The 17,428-nt window shown below is 44.3% G+C and overlaps 1 protein-coding gene across 1 annotated transcript; it reads left to right on the top strand.

The window, feature by feature from the left end:
* The first annotated feature begins 10,644 nt into the window (after positions 1 to 10,644).
* PIM1 (Pim-1 proto-oncogene, serine/threonine kinase) lies at positions 10,645 to 15,547 on the top strand. The gene is made up of 6 exons (XM_083745965.1): positions 10,645 to 10,932; positions 11,178 to 11,284; positions 11,488 to 11,538; positions 11,690 to 12,056; positions 13,538 to 13,714; positions 14,187 to 15,547. Exons 1-6 carry the CDS (start codon positions 10,851 to 10,853, stop codon positions 14,342 to 14,344), a joined length of 942 nt encoding a protein of 313 aa, XP_083602091.1. The 5' UTR covers positions 10,645 to 10,850; the 3' UTR covers positions 14,345 to 15,547.
* The last annotated feature ends 1,881 nt before the right edge of the window (positions 15,548 to 17,428 follow it).

Genomic DNA, 17,428 nt, shown 5'->3' on the forward strand with positions numbered 1-17,428 from the left:
TCCAGAGGTCCTTTTTTATTGTGGATTTATGATTATTTGTTTTCATGATGGTATTGGGGTGGTTATACATGATTCCACTTTCAATACCATTTGCCCCTGCAGACGTTTTAGGGTGGTCATGTGGCATCACTTTCAATCAGTGCATGCCCCTTAGCTTCCTGCTGAAATCTATGACTTTGTATACAACCAATGTTCTGGGTGTGTGTGTCCTGCTTTTGCTGCACAATCGTGCAGGAGTGCGCCTCCAGACAGCAATGATGTGGTAACACTGGGGATTGCAGAACTAATCCAGCAGAACGAAGTGTGTACGCCCCATTATAAACCCACCACTAATGCACTATTACTGCCTCGATTACATTTTGCAAAATAACACCAGTCTGGCGGAATCCAGACAGAAAAAATAGTTGCAAATGCAAAATGTGATCTTATACGAACACAACATATTGCTAACAGAGCAGGGAGAGGATGCTGGCTTCTGGAATAGAAAAAATGTTTTTTCACATGCCCCAGAACCTAACTTTTCTTTTTATCTTTTGTCCCACTCTCTTTCTTTACAGGTTATTTTGTGCTCCTTCTGCCAGTCTCAAAGTGAGAAGGGTTCCAGTTTGCACCAGCGTAAAGTCAGTTTCCATTGGCAGAGCTCTAGGTGCTTGCTCTAGGTATGAGTCTGAGACAGCAAGAACTACAAGCAAACTTTATGCACAAGCAAATGAAAGGATTCCTACTGGCAGAAGTGCTGATCTTCAGCAAAGCAGGAAACACTTGCAGGGGTTACAACAAAGTGGTGTGGCTCCTTCCTGCACAACTAGTTCATTCCTTAAAGAGAAACCAGAAGTGAGTGACACTGGATATCTTGCACTACCGACACTGCACTTCCCCATGTGTGGACTAGGGGATCCATTACAAAGCCCGGGGTTCCGCAGGTGTGCTTTGTGGACAAACAGAGAATCAAGGCAGATTAAGCATGGGCACTATGCGGCTTCCAGCTCTCAAGGGCATTGAATGAATGCACACGAGAGCCAAAAATATAACTGCAAAGAAGCACCCTGCAGAAGAAGGTGCTAAAGTGAACTGCAATATCTAATGAGGAACTGATATCCTTGGCAGCTTGTACTGTAACTTGAGGTGATAGTGGGAGGAGGGGTATTTGATATCAACTGGGAAAGTAGGTTACTCTAAACAAGCACAAGAAAGGGAGCAAGTTGGAACCCCCCCTTTCTTTTTTTACATCTGGAGTATTCTAATTGTTTAAACAAGGAAACCATGAAACCCAAAGTGAAACGAGGGAAATATTCAATGAAATCAAATATGCTTTGATTTCTGTAGAAGGAGACATTTACACACAATTGACTCCATGTGGGGAATAAAAATACTTTTTCTAGTAACTACTCTGAAGAAATGCCATTGTATCAGGGACAAGAGACATGTAACAGTGTGGTTTTGCTAGGTCTGTGCCTCCCTCTTCTCATGGATGTCAAGACAACAGAACTTCCCCAGGGTCGCTGACCAATTTGCGATCATTTTTCTATAGTAGCTACAGGGATCAAATTTCAGCGGAAAGCTTTGCTGTCTACCTGGCTAGATGTGGTGTCACAAGCAAGAATGAGTGCTCACTCAGCGTCTTCGTGGGGCAGGGAATATCACCATTTGGTGCCTGCGTGAAAATTGACTTCCTCGAGAGCTTGTTTATGCAACCAGGAATAAATCTGTCAGTGTTTCACAGCTTATTGATTTAGGGGGGTTATTTTTTCTGGGATAAGCAATGCTATATCATGTTTGTGGCCGTGGCAGTGAATCCTCACCGCAAACAGTGCTTGGGTCCTGGAGGAGATTGTGGCAGGGCAGGGGTGGGGAAAGAGTGGCATGATTGTAGAGTGGGGGGCGGGAGAGAGAAAGGATGAGAAGAAGGTAGACAGAGATGAGGAGGAAAGAAAGGGATGAGCAAGAATGTGTGTGTATATACGTATGTGTGCAAGAGACTGAGTCAGTGAGATAAGACAAGACACAGAGATGGATGGGAGAAAAAGAGTGAAGGGAGAAAGTGGCAAGGGAGACACCAAGATGAGGAAGAAGGTGTGGGGACAGAAAGTGCCACAGGAGAGGAAAAGAGTGCCTCTCATTGATTTGGAACTTAGAGGGCAAATGGGGATAGATGCAGGGAGAGAGTCACACACCTCAGAATTTACTAGCCCAGCACACCTTTCAACATTTCTCTGATGAAAGTAAGGCCATCCTATTCCATGATGATGATGACGACAACAACAACTTTATTATTTATACCCCACCCATCCTACTAGGTTGCCCCAGCCACTCTGGGTGGATTCCGACATATAACATACTAAAACATCAAACATTTAAAAACCTTCCCTATACAGGGCTGCCTTCAGATGTCTTCTAAAGGTTGTATAGTTACTTATCTCTTTGGCTCAGAGGTCGCATAATTCCATACTCTTCAACATATCTCTGTTGAAAATAGGGACGTCCTACCATACCCTCCAATATTTCTCCAGTGTAAATAGGGATGCCCAAAGGAAAAGTGGGACATTCCGAGATCAAATCAGAAACCAGGACGGCTTCTGTAAATCTGGGACTGTCCCTGAAAATAGGGACACTTGGAGGATCTGGCCCAGACCTTGAATGCAGGCCTCTGATCTTTATCTGCATGGGAACTCCATGCATTAATCTTGCATTCCTGGGTAAGCATGTGGATTTTGATATGGTGCAGTCCTATAACCACCTCACCTGGGAGGAAGTTGGGACATCTGAGCAGAGTTATATAGGATTGTGCTGACAGTGTATTAGCCGCATTAATCTCCCAATAAGAAACCACTGATTTATATGGTCACATTTAAGGAAATTGTTCTCCCTCAGGACAATTATGTATGTGAACAAGCCCTGGGAAATAAAAGCCTGGTGTGAGCAGGTAACCACAGAAAACCTGGCCTTCAGTGAATGGTGGGAACTACCGGTAAATGCACAATTTGCAGTTACTTCCTTCAAGTCGGGGATCAGGAACCTGTGGTCCTTCAGATTTTGTTGGATTATAAATTCCATAATCTCCTACTATTGGCCAAAATGGCTGGGGTTGATGGGAGATGGGAGTTCAATAACATTTGGATAGGCAAAGGTTAGAAACTTCCTGCTTTAAGTGCTGAATTTCAGATTCATTCTGATCTTTGTGCAAACAACATGCAAAGGCTAACATGCTGGGCAACTACTAGCATTGTCTGTTAATGACAAGCTTCTGTACAGCTGCATCTGAAACTCATGGCTGCAGCTGGGTCAATGCCCAGAGGCAATAAGGCCTTGGGGTACACAGACTTCTGCTCTGCCTGTTGCAAGATCAGTCTAACTGCATGTCCTTCAGCACTCCAAAGCCCAATGATACCAGCCACAAATTCATTCTAATCACTTGTCTTATTGAAATCACCACTCCGTGTTGACACAAATCAGTTTCGACATATAGATCATGGAAAGAGTCAGACAGCTTTCGGTTGATTGTATATCCCTGCAGGTTAGACGATGCATGTTAATAGGGCAGCTTTGTCCAGTGTTTGTAAACAGAGAAGATTAGATCTAGGGCTGCCAGCTTGCCACCTTATGCCATCAGTTTAAAGAATTCAGCGATAATCCATTCAGAACAGAATGCAGGCTTCTTAGTACTAATTCACATGGCTGCTGAGTGCAGCGCTGGACACTTTAAATAGCAGGTTGACGTTTGCTTGAGGTGAACGGGTCATGTGAGGCCCAAATCTCCAGAAAGTGTGTGGAGACATGCGTAACTGTGGTGTGGACTAACAGCTGAAACCCCTCTCACAACCCCATTCACCAAGGAGAAAGCTAGAAACTAAGCAGAACTCAAAACAACCAAATCATTCTCGTTGGTAATCAGCTAACAGGGGAGGAAATCTCAGTCAGCAGGGCAGGTCATTTAAGGAAATAAATGTTTATCATTTATGGTTGTACCTTTTCACTTAAGAAAATGGAAGGGGGAATTTGTCATGGTTGAATGACTTTAGCTTTCAGGTTAATTAGTTCTGATCCATTCTTGCTGGGGGTTTTTAACCAGACCATAATGAAAGAAGGGGATGAGACAGAACATCTGCTTCCAAAATGTGTCTGGGGAGACTGTTCCTTTCTCTGTAGGCCATGCACGGTCTCTTCTTCCCCTTGTTTTCTGTATGTCATGCTCCCACACATTAAAAATAATGTTAGAAGTGGGCACTCTGGACCAAGGGAGAAACTAGCTGCCTGGATCTGTCAGAGCTCCTTTGTCTTTAACAGTTTTTGCCTGTGTCAGGCAGCTGGTGGCAACAGAAATGGAGCCGCTACTGGTAAACACCAGGGTGCAAAAAGAACCTAAGAAAACAGAAAATTTTCAATTCTTTCATTTACCATTCAGATAGGACCACTTGCTCCCAAACATGCTAGGGACTGTAGACAAGCAAGTGAAATACTGAGAAGATTGAATGAATGCTCCTGCTGAATAATACTTTGGGTATTATTCAACTAAATATGTGCAATAAAACTTTCCCTGCTCTCCTCTCCGCATGCATTCCCATATCTGCTCTATAGGGTTGGGGAAACCCTAAGACATACTTGGCAGTGGGAGCAGAGGGAGGTAACATTCCACTGTGCAAGGAGAAATGCTCGCTCTCACAGAGTGCTCTCCTTAGCACTGCACTGAATACAACCCTCGTATATTATTGTGTTGGTGTTTTCTACAGAGAGTATGAAAATCAACAGCCACTGCTATCTCAGAATATGATTTACATTGACAACCAAATTTTTATATTTTTAGAAAAAGACTTGGAAGTGATAACAACAAAGCTTGGGAGTGGGACCAACTATTCCCTTTTAAACTAGGCTGATGGGCAGCCTAGTTCAGGCAGGGATTAGATTAGAGTTGGGGCAGGCCTTAAACTGTATGCCTGGGGCCCCTTTAATTCCTGGATCCAGCAAGGGTTGAATTCTAATGGAGGATTCAGTTGTTGGTATAGTCAGGGCAGCTTGAGTTAATGGCCCACTAAGTTTGGGTCCTTAGGGTAACAAAGAAAGTGGCTTTGTGCCAGAGGGCAAATGGGTGGGCCTCCCTCCCTCCCCAGCTGTTGGTGAGAAGGGTCAGAGTTGGGTTAAAAGCAGATTGCAGGCAGAAACCTGAGAGGGAGAGAAGTATTTGATTTCTGCTTGACTCCAAGGCTGTGGCTACAGGAGAAGCTGGACCTTCTTGGGGTGTTAATGCTGTGAGACCCTCCACCATAGGCTCAGGTTGTATATATGTGTAAATAAACCATATATCCTAAAGACACCACAGTCTCTATTGCCCCTTATTCTGAGGAAACCAAGCACCTGGACCCCTTGGGGTCTAGCACCATTTGGAGTGTGGGGTGGCATGCAACAGTATGTACCTTTGGCCACAATCATAGAATGAGTTGCTGCAATTGTCATTCTGCTTGTTCAGTGTCCTTCCCTTATATGTCCTCAAGTTAAATCTCCTCTCCCCCCCCCCCTTTATTCTGCCCTTCCTCCATAGAACTCTGGAAAGTATATGTGACAGCCGCTTCCAAATTATCCCGTGATGTATTTTGAGCAGAGAGGCAGTGAGATTGGCCCAAGATGACACAGGACCTGAAGTCCTAAGTCCGATATTCTAACCATTACCCCACACTGATGCTCAAATCTCTGGCAGACTGGAGGTAGGGTTTGTCAGGATGCATGTATAACCTGCTCTTTCATGTCCTACAGTGAGATTCTTTTGGAATAGTGGATATTACCGGAGAATTATGTTATTCAAGTACATAATTTAACCACAGTTACAAATAACCTCTTTGCTCTTGAATGATTCCAGGACAGGTTGCTGTAAACTAAAGAAATAGCGCACGAAGCACTATGCCACTGTTTTCCAGTGTTGGAGAATATGGAATTAGTTCTCTTTGCTCTAAGAATTCATATAAATAAGTTGTCCATACATAAACCAAGGTACACAACTTCCCAGGCCACCCTTTTATAGTTGCCATATTTCTTTCCAGTAAGAACAAAATCTAATTGTGTTTTTTAAAGAACTTTTCAGCTTAAAAGGAATATGTTTCCAGAAATCAGGAGTGCATTGAAAGTTATTGGAGTTAAATTTGGCATATGCAGGGTGGGGATCCCTGACGAAATGCAGTGTGGGATGTAAGCATCTTAATGAATGGAAAGAGCACTTCTTCCATTATCTACCTATCACATGTTCTCTCCATTCATCCTATCAGAATATGAGTCACCTTTTATAGTTGCAAATGTTCCAAGAGGGATTATATACACAACAACTCCCAGGAATGACTCTTTGGTTATCTGTGTTCTTGATGACTTCAAAATTATATATAGACGGATTTAAACATTTGCTTCTCTGCTGTACGTAATAGTATATTGATTAGAGACAGAGTGTGGAAAACATTACATCTCCATTGTATGTGTGTGTTTTTTCACTGTTTCTTCTGAAATCTCTTATGGAACAACAGTAGTGTCTGATGTTTGAATGCCAAGTTCTGTGTGAATTTGGAAAAATGGTTAGATACTTTCAGTTCACAAGCAGTCTGAACAGCTGCGTGGGCACAACTTAAACATTGAAACTACAATCACTAGAATTTCCAGTAAGATCCAATAATTCCAAAGCAATTCACCTCCCAAGTGTGTGGGATGCTGGGAGCTCCTAGTCTGTTTGGGAGGAGAAAAGAAGAGAACACAGATTGGCGTCTTCTGTAATAATTTAGAGGCTACTGGCTGTAGTTCTTTGCTCTAAATGTTAATAGACTTGAGTAATCAGAACCCACTACTGGTAAATTATTTATAATATCTTTGGAACTCAGGAAAGCAACTCATCCAGCAACTTCTATAGAAACATACTGTTGAAAGGTACTTTGGTCAAGAATTCCCGGCTGGAATTTTTACTTTTACCAAGGAAAGAGGGTGTGTGTGTGTTTGGGAGCATGTGCAGATGTAGCTGCCAATGCACATGTTTTCAGGAAGAGATGAAGTCATGACAAGATTAGCAGAAAAATTCAATTAGGGCTGACTTCACCATGGCAGCCAAACAGGTCAGGTTTGGGACGGTGACGAAGGCGTTTGTTATTATCAGAAAGCCTCTAGTGCTTGCCAAAAGTAATGTAACTTCTTGTATTGAAGTCTGGATTTGAGCCAACGAAACTTCAATTTACTTTTAACAGAAGAACTTCTTCAGAGAAGCTGTCAGCCATTTCTAACAGAGAAATCCTATACGGCAACTGTGCTGGGGGCCGAGACAGACTGCTGCTCTGCAGGCAGCACGGACATTGTACGGAGCATCCTTTGCAAGATGGGGGCAAGCCACAGTGCTTGTCTTTACATATGTATGTTGCAATGTGCAGACACACAGTCACATGCATATATGTATTCTATGCATTTAATAATCTTTGAGTAAGAAAGAATTCAGTTTTTGAAGCATAACTGTGCTTAGAAAAAGTTGTGGGACAGAGACTAAGTGATAGAGCTTATGCAAAAAGCCCACATTCAATTCCCACCTTTTCCAGGTACGAATGGGAGTGACTCTGTCTCAAATCACTACCAGTCAAATGTAGACAATACCGAGCAAGGTGGACCAGTGGTCTGACTCAGCATATAAAGCAATTTCTTTACATAGGCGTACCCAGGATTTTTGTTGGGGGGCAGGACTTTTGTGGGGGGGGGGCAGAAAATACATGATTGGTCAGTTAGTTAAGTATCTCTTAACTAACTGATGGGGGGCAGCTGCCTCCCTGCCTCCCCTTGACTACACCCATGGTTTCTTATGTTCTTATGTAGGTTGTGGAGCTCTTTGGGTGATAGAAAAAACACTTGTCATTCAAGAACGTGTTTTTATGGGTCCAGAGAAGGACAGCATCCCCTACAATATTAGCCCCAAGGGAAGCTGCATGTGATTCGTAGCCTATCAATACTACTTGAGGGTAGCAACCTATATCACACTGGGCAATTGTAATCTCCCTGCTTCAGTCTGTCATTTTTTTTCTTAGATGCCTTCTGATAAATTTAATTCAGAAGTAAAGAGACAATAAGTATCCCAGCTATGTTCCTTTTACAAATATTACCACTTGCCTATTTTTGGTTGTTTTATTCCTTTTGGGTATGGATATATACAGTTTTATGACTACAGAATAATAGAAGCGCTGAAAATGGAGACATAAAAACAATATTATGCTATGCCCTCATCTTGCACATTAATTTATCTTTCTTGATAATAGCAAGGTTTGAGGACATTTTATACACATCTGGCTAAAATGTTTAAATAACTGAAGATACAATCCAGGAGTAAGTGTTTTTCTAAGTCAAGCTGCATTTTCTCTTTGAGTTTCATTTACAAAAATCTGTCTGTTTCACTTGTATTTATAGAGAGTTTCACTTTCAGATTACAATAGTTGGCTTCCGAGGAAGTTAGAGTTTGCTTGTTTTTTAAACAGCTGCTCCCTTCCACTTCACAGGAAAGAAAAATGTTGCAAAATGATTTGCTGCTTTTAATTATTTCTGCAAGCTTACTTATGGAGAATAAAAACAAGGGCAAAACTTGTTCTGACAGTCACCCTTTAAAGGTCGCGTGTTTTTACCTTTGTACCACAATATACACATATCATCCTCTGCCAGAACAGGACAAAGGTTGCAAAAATCTTTACTGGGAACAGTGTCAGCTGTTAAAAGCAGTCAATAAAAGGAACTTCATGAGATTTTCTGCCAGGTGCAATTACAAAATATTGCATACAATTACATTCCAACAGAATTGGAATTCATGCAATATAGCATAGGAATTTATGAAACTTTTACACTTGTACACTTCCAGTGTCACCACAGTGCAAAGTGTATCTAAACAGTTGCTATGCTCTTGCTATGATAGTTTCTCCAAAATGAAATATCAAATTTAAACAAACTTCTGTTGACAATGTGACTCGTCCTTACTGAAGTATAGTAATTCCTGTCCTATGGGATATACAGCCAGTATCAGATGAGATGTTCATACTCTGCTGCTTCAAACAGAACACCTCATGGCCTAATTGGCTGCTGTAAGCATGTGTTCTAATCTTACCTTTATCTCTACTATCATTTAGCACTTTCTATTCCAGAGACAAGTGCGTGAGCTAAACTGATAGTGTATCAGGAGTTACCTGAGAAAATAAGAACATAAGACGAGCCCTATCAGATCAGTTCAAAGGCCCTTCTAGTCCAGCATCCTGGTCTCACTGTCCAGCAAGATGCCTATAGGTCCTGCCCACAACCACCCTTATGTTCCCCAATGACTGACATTTGGAGTCCTGGTGCCTCTGCTCTGGCAAGTAGTACATACAGCCAACATGATCAGTAGTCACTGATAGCACTGTCCTCCATGAATTTGTCCAATGGCCTTTAAAGCCAGTTGCAGCCATCCCTATACCTTGCAAATTCCATCAAGAGCTGTGTATAATAGTACTTCCTGTTTGTCTGTCCTGAATACCCCACATTCAGCTTTTTCGAAGGTCCCTCCAATTGAATTCCATTCTGCATATGCATTTGATAACTTATGTTGGAAGGGTTTGATCAATGGTAAGGGCCGATATTTGAACTCAAAACCTCCTGTGCCTCATCAGTATCCATGTTCTGTTGGCTGTTGTTGTTTTTAATTAATTGCTGGACCAATTATCTTGCAAATAGCCCTGTAATTGTTGTTCATAATGTATCTATCAGTCTCGTGCTGGAATTTTTCTCTCTGCTACATTCTTGTGTAACCAAGAAATGAACCTGGGAAAGGCTTATGCAAATACAGGACCATTGTTCCATTTATTCCGATGGCAAAAAGTACATGTGTAGCAATGCGGAACATAGAACAATTTTCATTCCTCCCCAGGCCTCGGAGTAACTAAGAGCTGGTTTGGCCACCACGCCACTCTCTCCAAATGCACACCCTAAGCCCATCACATGGCTGCCATTCACTCCTCAGCAGCGGGCGAGGGGGAAATCCTGCACTTCAGCACGCTACTTATTTATTTCGCAGCTTTTTTTGAACAACTTAATCATGAAAAAACTGTGGCAGTGGCAACATGATTGGCAGTCGCCATCCTTCCCGCCCCCGTGAAGAGGCATCTGTGCTGGAACGGGCTGCACGACAGGCAGATATTTAAAAGGCTGCCAATGAAAATATTGCAACGATAGGGAAATCAGCACCTGCTGAATTTCTGCCTACCATGCAGCTAATGAATGAATGGATGGCGCAGGTGGCAATGGGGAATTATTTCCTTGAAGGAGCCCATCGCATGGGAGATGGAGGGCATATATCTGTAGCGAGCAGCGAGTGCCTAAGAGAGGAGGACTGCCCTTTGCCAGAGCGGAGCAGCCCCCGGGGAGCCTGTCTCGCTCATTGTCTTCTCCCTTTTTCCCGCCACAGGTCCCGAGCAAGCCTCGCTCCCCCTCGCCCCCTCCTCCGCCGCCCCCTCCTCCTTCCCCCCTCTCTTTGGCGCCTTTTCCTTCCCGCCACGTCGAGTCTCTTTCCATTCTGACGGAGAGCCGAGGCGCGGGCTGGCGGCTGCGGCGCCGATTGGCCGGCTCCGCGCCGGTGGGCGGAGCTTCGCCGCTGTTGGAGACCTGCCCGCCGGCTCTCCCCGGCTCCGCCCCAGCGCTGCTCCCTCCCACTTTACTACAGGCGGCTGAGGCCAGGGCCGTCGCGCCACACGGGAGGGAGCAGGCTGGCCCGGCACGACCCCGCCCGCAGCTCCCGCCCGTGCCTCGGAGACGCCAACCCAGCAGCAGCAGCAGCAGCTGCCTCAGAGACGCCGCCGCCGGTCCCGGCCTGCTTGGAACACGCGGACGGGGCGGGAATGTTGCTCTCCAAGATCAACTCCCTGGCCCACCTGTGCTCCGCGCCCGGAGGGGACCTGCACCCGGTCAAGCCCCTGCCAGGTCAGCCACACCGGAGGGGCAGAGGATGGGTGGGGGGGGGGGGTCGGGCGGCCTGCAGGCGCCCCTCACGGTCGGTCGGGGTCGTGAGGCGAAGGCGGGGCTGGGGTGGCGGCCAGGGGTTTGTTTTGTTTGGGGAGCGGCTGATGCGGAGAGATCGGGCGGGCGGGAGAGCAGCGTTGCTGAGGAGGCGCAATGGACTGACCTCCCCCCCCCCTCCCCATCCCTCGTTTTCTCTCCCTTCGCAGGAAAAGAAAAGGAACCCCTGGAGAAGTTGTACCAGGTGGGCCCGCTGCTCGGCAGTGGCGGCTTCGGCTCGGTCTACTCGGGGACCCGGCTGGCGGATGGAGCTCCGGTGAGTGCTTGGCCGCGGGTGGATTGTGCCCCCATTTGCTCCCCATCGCTCTCCCTCTTCGTTTTCCCCAAACCCCAATTTTCTCCCAAAAAATACCCCTTCCATTCATTCCAGTCCCCCTTCCTCCCTCCCCGCCACCCATGGCATTTCTTTCTACCGGTTCTGTTCGCTCAATCCGTTTTTTCTCTCTTTAATCTTCGTAGGTGGCGATCAAGCATGTGTCCCGCGACCGGGTTTCGGAATGGGGGGAATTGGTAAGTGTTTGGGCGGAGGAATGCCCCCGTGCTGCTCGAGAGAATCTCTTTCAGCTTTCAGTGATCTGCCACAATGCAGGTCGATTGATTCTCCTATTCATGAATCCTGTTTTGTCTCTCCCCCCCCTCAAAAAAAATAATCACATTGCAGCCTGGTGGAACGAGGGTACCGATGGAGATCTTGCTCTTGAAGAAGGTTGGCTCTGGCTTTCGGGGCGTAATCCGGCTCCTGGATTGGTTTGAGAGGCCGGACAGTTTTATTTTGGTTTTGGAACGGCCTGATCCCGTGCAGGATCTCTTTGATTTCATCACGGAGCGGGGTGCTCTGCCCGAAGACTTGGCTCGCAGCTTTTTCCGTCAGGTTTTGGAGGCGGTTCGACATTGTCACAGCTGTGGGGTTCTGCACCGGGATATCAAGGACGAGAATATCCTGATTGACCTGAGCAGTGGAGAGCTCAAACTTATAGACTTTGGATCTGGAGCGCTGCTCAAGGACACAGTGTACACTGACTTTGATGGTGAGTCTTGTCAATTTCCATTCACTGCTTCGAGCCAGGGAATTTCCTTTTTGAAACACTGTGTTCCCGGGGTTTGAGTGCTTTGCAGCAATGGAACATGTTCTTCCTGTGAGCTGTAGGACTTGTTTTTATGAAATACATTTTATCCTGATTGCCTATTGCCTACACACAGTTTCTGTTGATAAGAGATTTAGCTCCAATCAACTGCTAGACTTTGCTAATGGTTTTTTTTTAATGAGCCTGAACCTACTGTCTTATCTGTGGTGTGAAAATAGAAAGTGAAGGAACCAGGCAGTAAATATGTTGTAAATCTGAGTGGTTACTAATTCACTTGTGAGGGAGTGCAGAAGCGCAAGGCTGAATGCAAACATGTTTGCAGGCATACTGTTCAAAACCTTGGATGCTAATCAAAATCTGTAACTAAAGGGAAAATCTTAAAGTACGTGGATCTTTCTAAAACTGATAGATGGCTGAAAGGGTTTTGTAGTTTGTCCCTATGAAGAGCAGAATACAAAAAAGCGGAGGAGGTAGTTGCTAAGATCTGCTGCCTCTGCCACCTCACTAAATTAATCATTTTAAATGGAAAGTTGCTTTTCGTCATGGCATGAATGTTGTGAAATCTAATCTGGAAGAGATCTGTTTACATTCATCTCACTTTACCTTCCCTGCTAAGAAGCACAAATCAATAATTTGTTTAACAAAATGTGCATGTGGGGGAAAGGAGATTCAAGTATTGAAGATTTGAATAGAAATGTGAGCTGCTCACAGACATTAATTGTTTCCAGAAAACAAACCAAGCTTCTAGCCGTTGCTAACGACTCTTTTCATGAGCTGTTGACTTTCAAAAAATCACGGCTGGCTTTCAGTTTGGTTTGTTTGTGTTTTTTTTTGCCTCTGAGTTCCTGAGTGGCATGAGCTGCCTTGCATTTTTTGTTTTGTTTTTAATTTAACGGTTAATGACCAGGGGTGGGTTTGCTCCTCCCTCCGCTGCCCTCTTTCTTGCACAATTACTCAAGCTTCTGGTGCCCCCTGGTGGATCATGAGGATTTTTTTTACAACCCAAAGTTTGTAAACAAGAGTCACGTGGCTGGAAACCAGACTAGCAGCTCTGACCTCAGTATCCTTGCTTCCTGCCAGCAAGGAGGTGGGTGGGGGAGAGAGATCAGATACTACAACAAAGGGTGCCAAGAGCTACTGCAGTGGTGCAAGTAAGCTGCATCTCAGCATTACCACATGCACAACTTAAAGATAAAGCCACCCCATCATACTGTACATTCAATCTTTGTCAACATCTTAAGCAGCTTGTCTTCAGAAGTCCATGCCTGGTTTTTACTAACTGCATTGTCATAGTTTAAAACTAGTTCACTTTAAGTTCCTGGTCCCTTGATCAGTGTGTCCAAGTGCTGGAAAAAATCAGCACTGAGGTGATTTGTAGGAATTTTAAACCTCATGATGAGACCTTCCTCTTCTTTCTCTTCTAGGGACTCGTGTATATAGTCCTCCAGAATGGATTCGCTACCACAGGTACCATGGTAGATCTGCTGCCGTGTGGTCGCTTGGAGTACTGCTCTATGACATGGTCTGTGGTGATATCCCCTTTGAACATGATGAGGAGATCATAAGAGGTCAAGTTTATTTTCGGCAAAGGATTTCTCCTGGTAAGTGTCTGCTGCTCTTATGAGATATGGGATAACTTAGCGGACAGGGCTCATCCACTCTCTGCTTTGAGGGACAGTACTTGGAAGTATTTCTGATGATCCCAAACAGCTTTTATATTAGATGTTACTGCTATACGCTAAAGCATGCAAGTAGCACTTCAGCTGCTGAGGAGGAAAAACCTAGAATTTGAAATTTAGTGGTGTGTTACCATCTAAATTGCACAAGCAAGTGTTCCTAAAACACTGTTATTGGGCTTCCAGTCAGATTTTGAATCATTCCCTTGATGTCAAACTTGAAGCAAACACACCCTGGTATGAATAGCAAAACAAACATTAGTTAAACATTGTTTCAGCCATGTAAAACAGTCTTGTTTCACAAAGCAGGGTGAGATTTTGTTGCATCATCAGCGTCCTGTTTTGTAGATTCTCCTCAGCAATGCACCTATTCCAACTTTGTCCTTTCTTTTTGCAGAGTGCCAGCATCTTATTAAGTGGTGTTTAGCTCTCAGGCCTTCTGACCGGCCATCCTTTGAAGACATTCTGAACCATTCTTGGATGCAAGAAGTTCTCCTGTCTCAGGAAACAGCTGAGATCCACCTGCACAGTCTACTGCATGAGTCTAGAAAATAGCAGTGTGTCTCATCCTTTTGGGGTGCAAAACAGAATTCTGCCCTACTGATTCTGGCTGAGTGGGGATTTTTACAGGAATACCATCATCTCATTGCAGACACAGGCTGCCTGGAGACATTTCCAAGCCTGAAAAAACCATCTCTCCTGGTCGAGTGGATTTAAACTCTTTGGGTCCCGCTTTGCAAACCTCCTTGCCACTAGATGACTTGAGCAACTCCATGCGTGTTCATAACCTGCTGAATCCTAGAATATGAAACAAGTGGAGCAGACAACTAGAGCAGACTCTCAATTGGGGGAATCTGGGATAGGGAAACACCGATTTGGACTGGCCCCTGTCTTCACTGTGTCACCATGTTCTGAGTGCCTTCAGTTGCAACTGAGCTGTGCTGGGGGAAAGAAAATACTTGAGCGTTCCTTCCTTGCTGCTGCCTCAAGGTTTACCTGAGTTTTGGTTTGTTCCACCTTCTAAAAGAACTGCTTGAAAAGAGGCTGTGGGTGATCCACTGGCAAACCCTAGCTATGTGCTGTCCAATATGAACTCTGAGTTGGCTCTTGCCGCCTCTCACGTGAAGGCATCCTCAAGTGCACAAACAATGCAACCCAATTAACTGTAAATTTGTACAGATCAATACAGGAACAAAGCTTGGTGTACAGAAGATTGCAGTTTATAATGTTTTTACTCTTGTTTTTTTAATTTATTTCTAGGGTTTTTTAATGGAATATCCTAACTTTAGGATCTTATTTATTTTATTTATGAATCATGTGGGTTCGTAGCCTACACTTCACCGCTACAGCTGCTGACCTGATATCCTGTCACATTGCCCCTCTCCTCCCCTTTCCCAACTTCCTTCCTCCATTGGGTTATTTTCTGCCTATTCTGCTCTGTTTGATGTCTTGCCACTGTATGGAGTAGCTGACCTGCCACTCAGCCATCTGTAAATAGTTCCAGCTGTGGCTGTTCAGCCTCCCCGAATGTTTGAGACATGTTTTCACAGGTATTGGTGGGGGGAGGGCATGTGTACATAGTACTCTTCTTACTTAAAGTGGAGCAAGATACCCTGGACTTCAACATTGTCAAGCTTCTATAAGTAATTTGGTGTGTAGTCTGCTGGTTTTGTTAATAGCTAATACTGTACAGGGAATTCAGAATTGCTATTTTTTTTATACATGCAGTTTTAAATAAAAATGAAAACTTGATTTTAATCGGATGTCTGGCTCTTCAATGGGCAGTACTAGACTTTGGATGCCCAGTTTGTTTCATATTCACAATGTTACTGCAAAATAATAATAATAATAATTTATTATTTATACCCCGCCCATCTGGCTGGGCCTCCCCAGCCACTCTGGGCGGCTTCCATAAAAACCAAAAATACAGTAAAATATCACACGTTAAAAACTTCCCTGAGCATGGCTGCCTTAAGATGTCTTCTGAATGTCAGGTAGTTGTTTATCGCTTTGACATCTGCTGGAAGGGCGTTCCACAGGGTGGGCGCCACTACCGAGAAGGCCTTCTTTGTAGCCCTATTTCCGGCTAGAAAATGTCAGCAGAAGAAAAGCCACAGAAGGTTGCGTTAACCTGCAAATGCTGGGTTAATGGTACCAATAAACTACTTTGGGTATGAATGTTTCAGTTATATTGCAACATAAATTCTCCAACCTAGAATGTGGATTCTAGTTTTGGGAGAAGGTAGGGGCTAGTTTATGAGTCAAGAGAAAGTTGGGGAATGCCTTGCCTATTTAACCCTATATTTTCCTCACTTGCCCATATCTGATGATTTCTGCTCTGCCACTACAATGGCCAAACCCATTGGACTGCCCCGTTTTTGTTATTGCATGCATTCATGCATGTGTGACTGGAGTTTTTCACATGGGTTGTACCTTAACTCCACTTTGGCTTAGTGAAGTCCCCTGATTACTCCAAGGCAAATATGCACAGGCTTATAGCCTGAAGGGTGTTTCTATGCCACAATTACCATTTGTTTTGTGAAGAGGCAAAGCTCATTAAAAAAAAGCACACAATCTTTTGTTCTTCAAAATATTGATAGTTTTAGCTGCAATTCTTTTTAATACATTGATTGCAGGAGGTGCTAGAATGAGCTTTCAAATACAGATACTGCGCTTCCAGTGCTTCCTAATTCTCCTGTGAACACCAAACTGGGTTTCACCAAATTTTACAGCAGGGGGAATAGCCTTTATACACCTTTTTTCTTTGGACACTTCTTAAAATGTCAGAAGATCTGATCATTGAAATCTCACATACCATGTAGGGTGGCCCTTAAATTAGTTCAGCTATCAACACCAGCCTGCTTGCCTTCAAACATTTACCTCCTAAATGCAATTCGTGGAAGCAGGTCCTCTGAATTTCAATTAAATTTGCGCTTATGTGTGTTAGTGAGACTGCCATAGGCCCACCCTTATTCCCGTAAGTGTTGGTTGACTGTTACTTATTCTGAGAAAAACATCCCACAACGGAGACAAAGTGACCAGAAAGTCAAGCTGCACAGAGGCTGATCCAATGATAGAAACAAGCCACAGTAGGAAGTTACTATCTTCCCCCACCCTTTGCTATGTCAGTAACGGAAATGACATGAGTCTCCTCACTCAGCAAGGATCCCATGGAAAATGAAATACGAAAATTACAGCACATTGGGCCCTGCACTGCATATGTAAGTACGTACATGCACATTATTTTCAAAAGCTGAGGCCCATAGAAGAGCATGGAAGAAAGCAGGAGGTTTGAAGCGGATTTAACTTTGTGGGTGGTAAACTATGAAACCTTATTTGACAAGTCAATATACGCTTGTGGGAGCAGCACAAAACATGACATTTGGCTCAAAACCTTGCACAGGTTTTAGGGGGGAAACCAGATTTGGGAGTTTGTAGTTAATTGAGCTTGTTCAAAAAATGGTTGTGGCAGACTTTTGTTGCCAGTTCACTGAAACACAGGGTCAAATGTCACATTATAGGAAATGACCACCACACACTTAATTCTCCATCTTTCCTAAGGTCTGGGATCTTCGGTGCTGTGACCTGACAGCATTCAGCACATCCTGTCTAACAGCCACAGACAGCAATGTGGTTGCA

Source organism: Podarcis gaigeae (assembly GCF_964106915.1).
Source record: "Podarcis gaigeae genome assembly, chromosome: 6".
Classification (NCBI taxonomy): Eukaryota; Metazoa; Chordata; class Lepidosauria; order Squamata; family Lacertidae; genus Podarcis; species Podarcis gaigeae.

Coding starts and splice junctions, on each gene's coding strand:
- PIM1 (XM_083745965.1), top strand. CDS start 10,851: ATGTTGCTCTCCAAGATCAACTCCCTGGCCCACCTGTGCTCCGCGCCC. Junction 10,933..11,177: donor CCCGGTCAAGCCCCTGCCAG/GTCAGCCACACC, acceptor CTCCCTTCGCAG/GAAAAGAAAAGGAACCCCTG. Junction 11,539..11,689: donor TTTCGGAATGGGGGGAATTG/GTAAGTGTTTGG, acceptor ATCACATTGCAG/CCTGGTGGAACGAGGGTACC.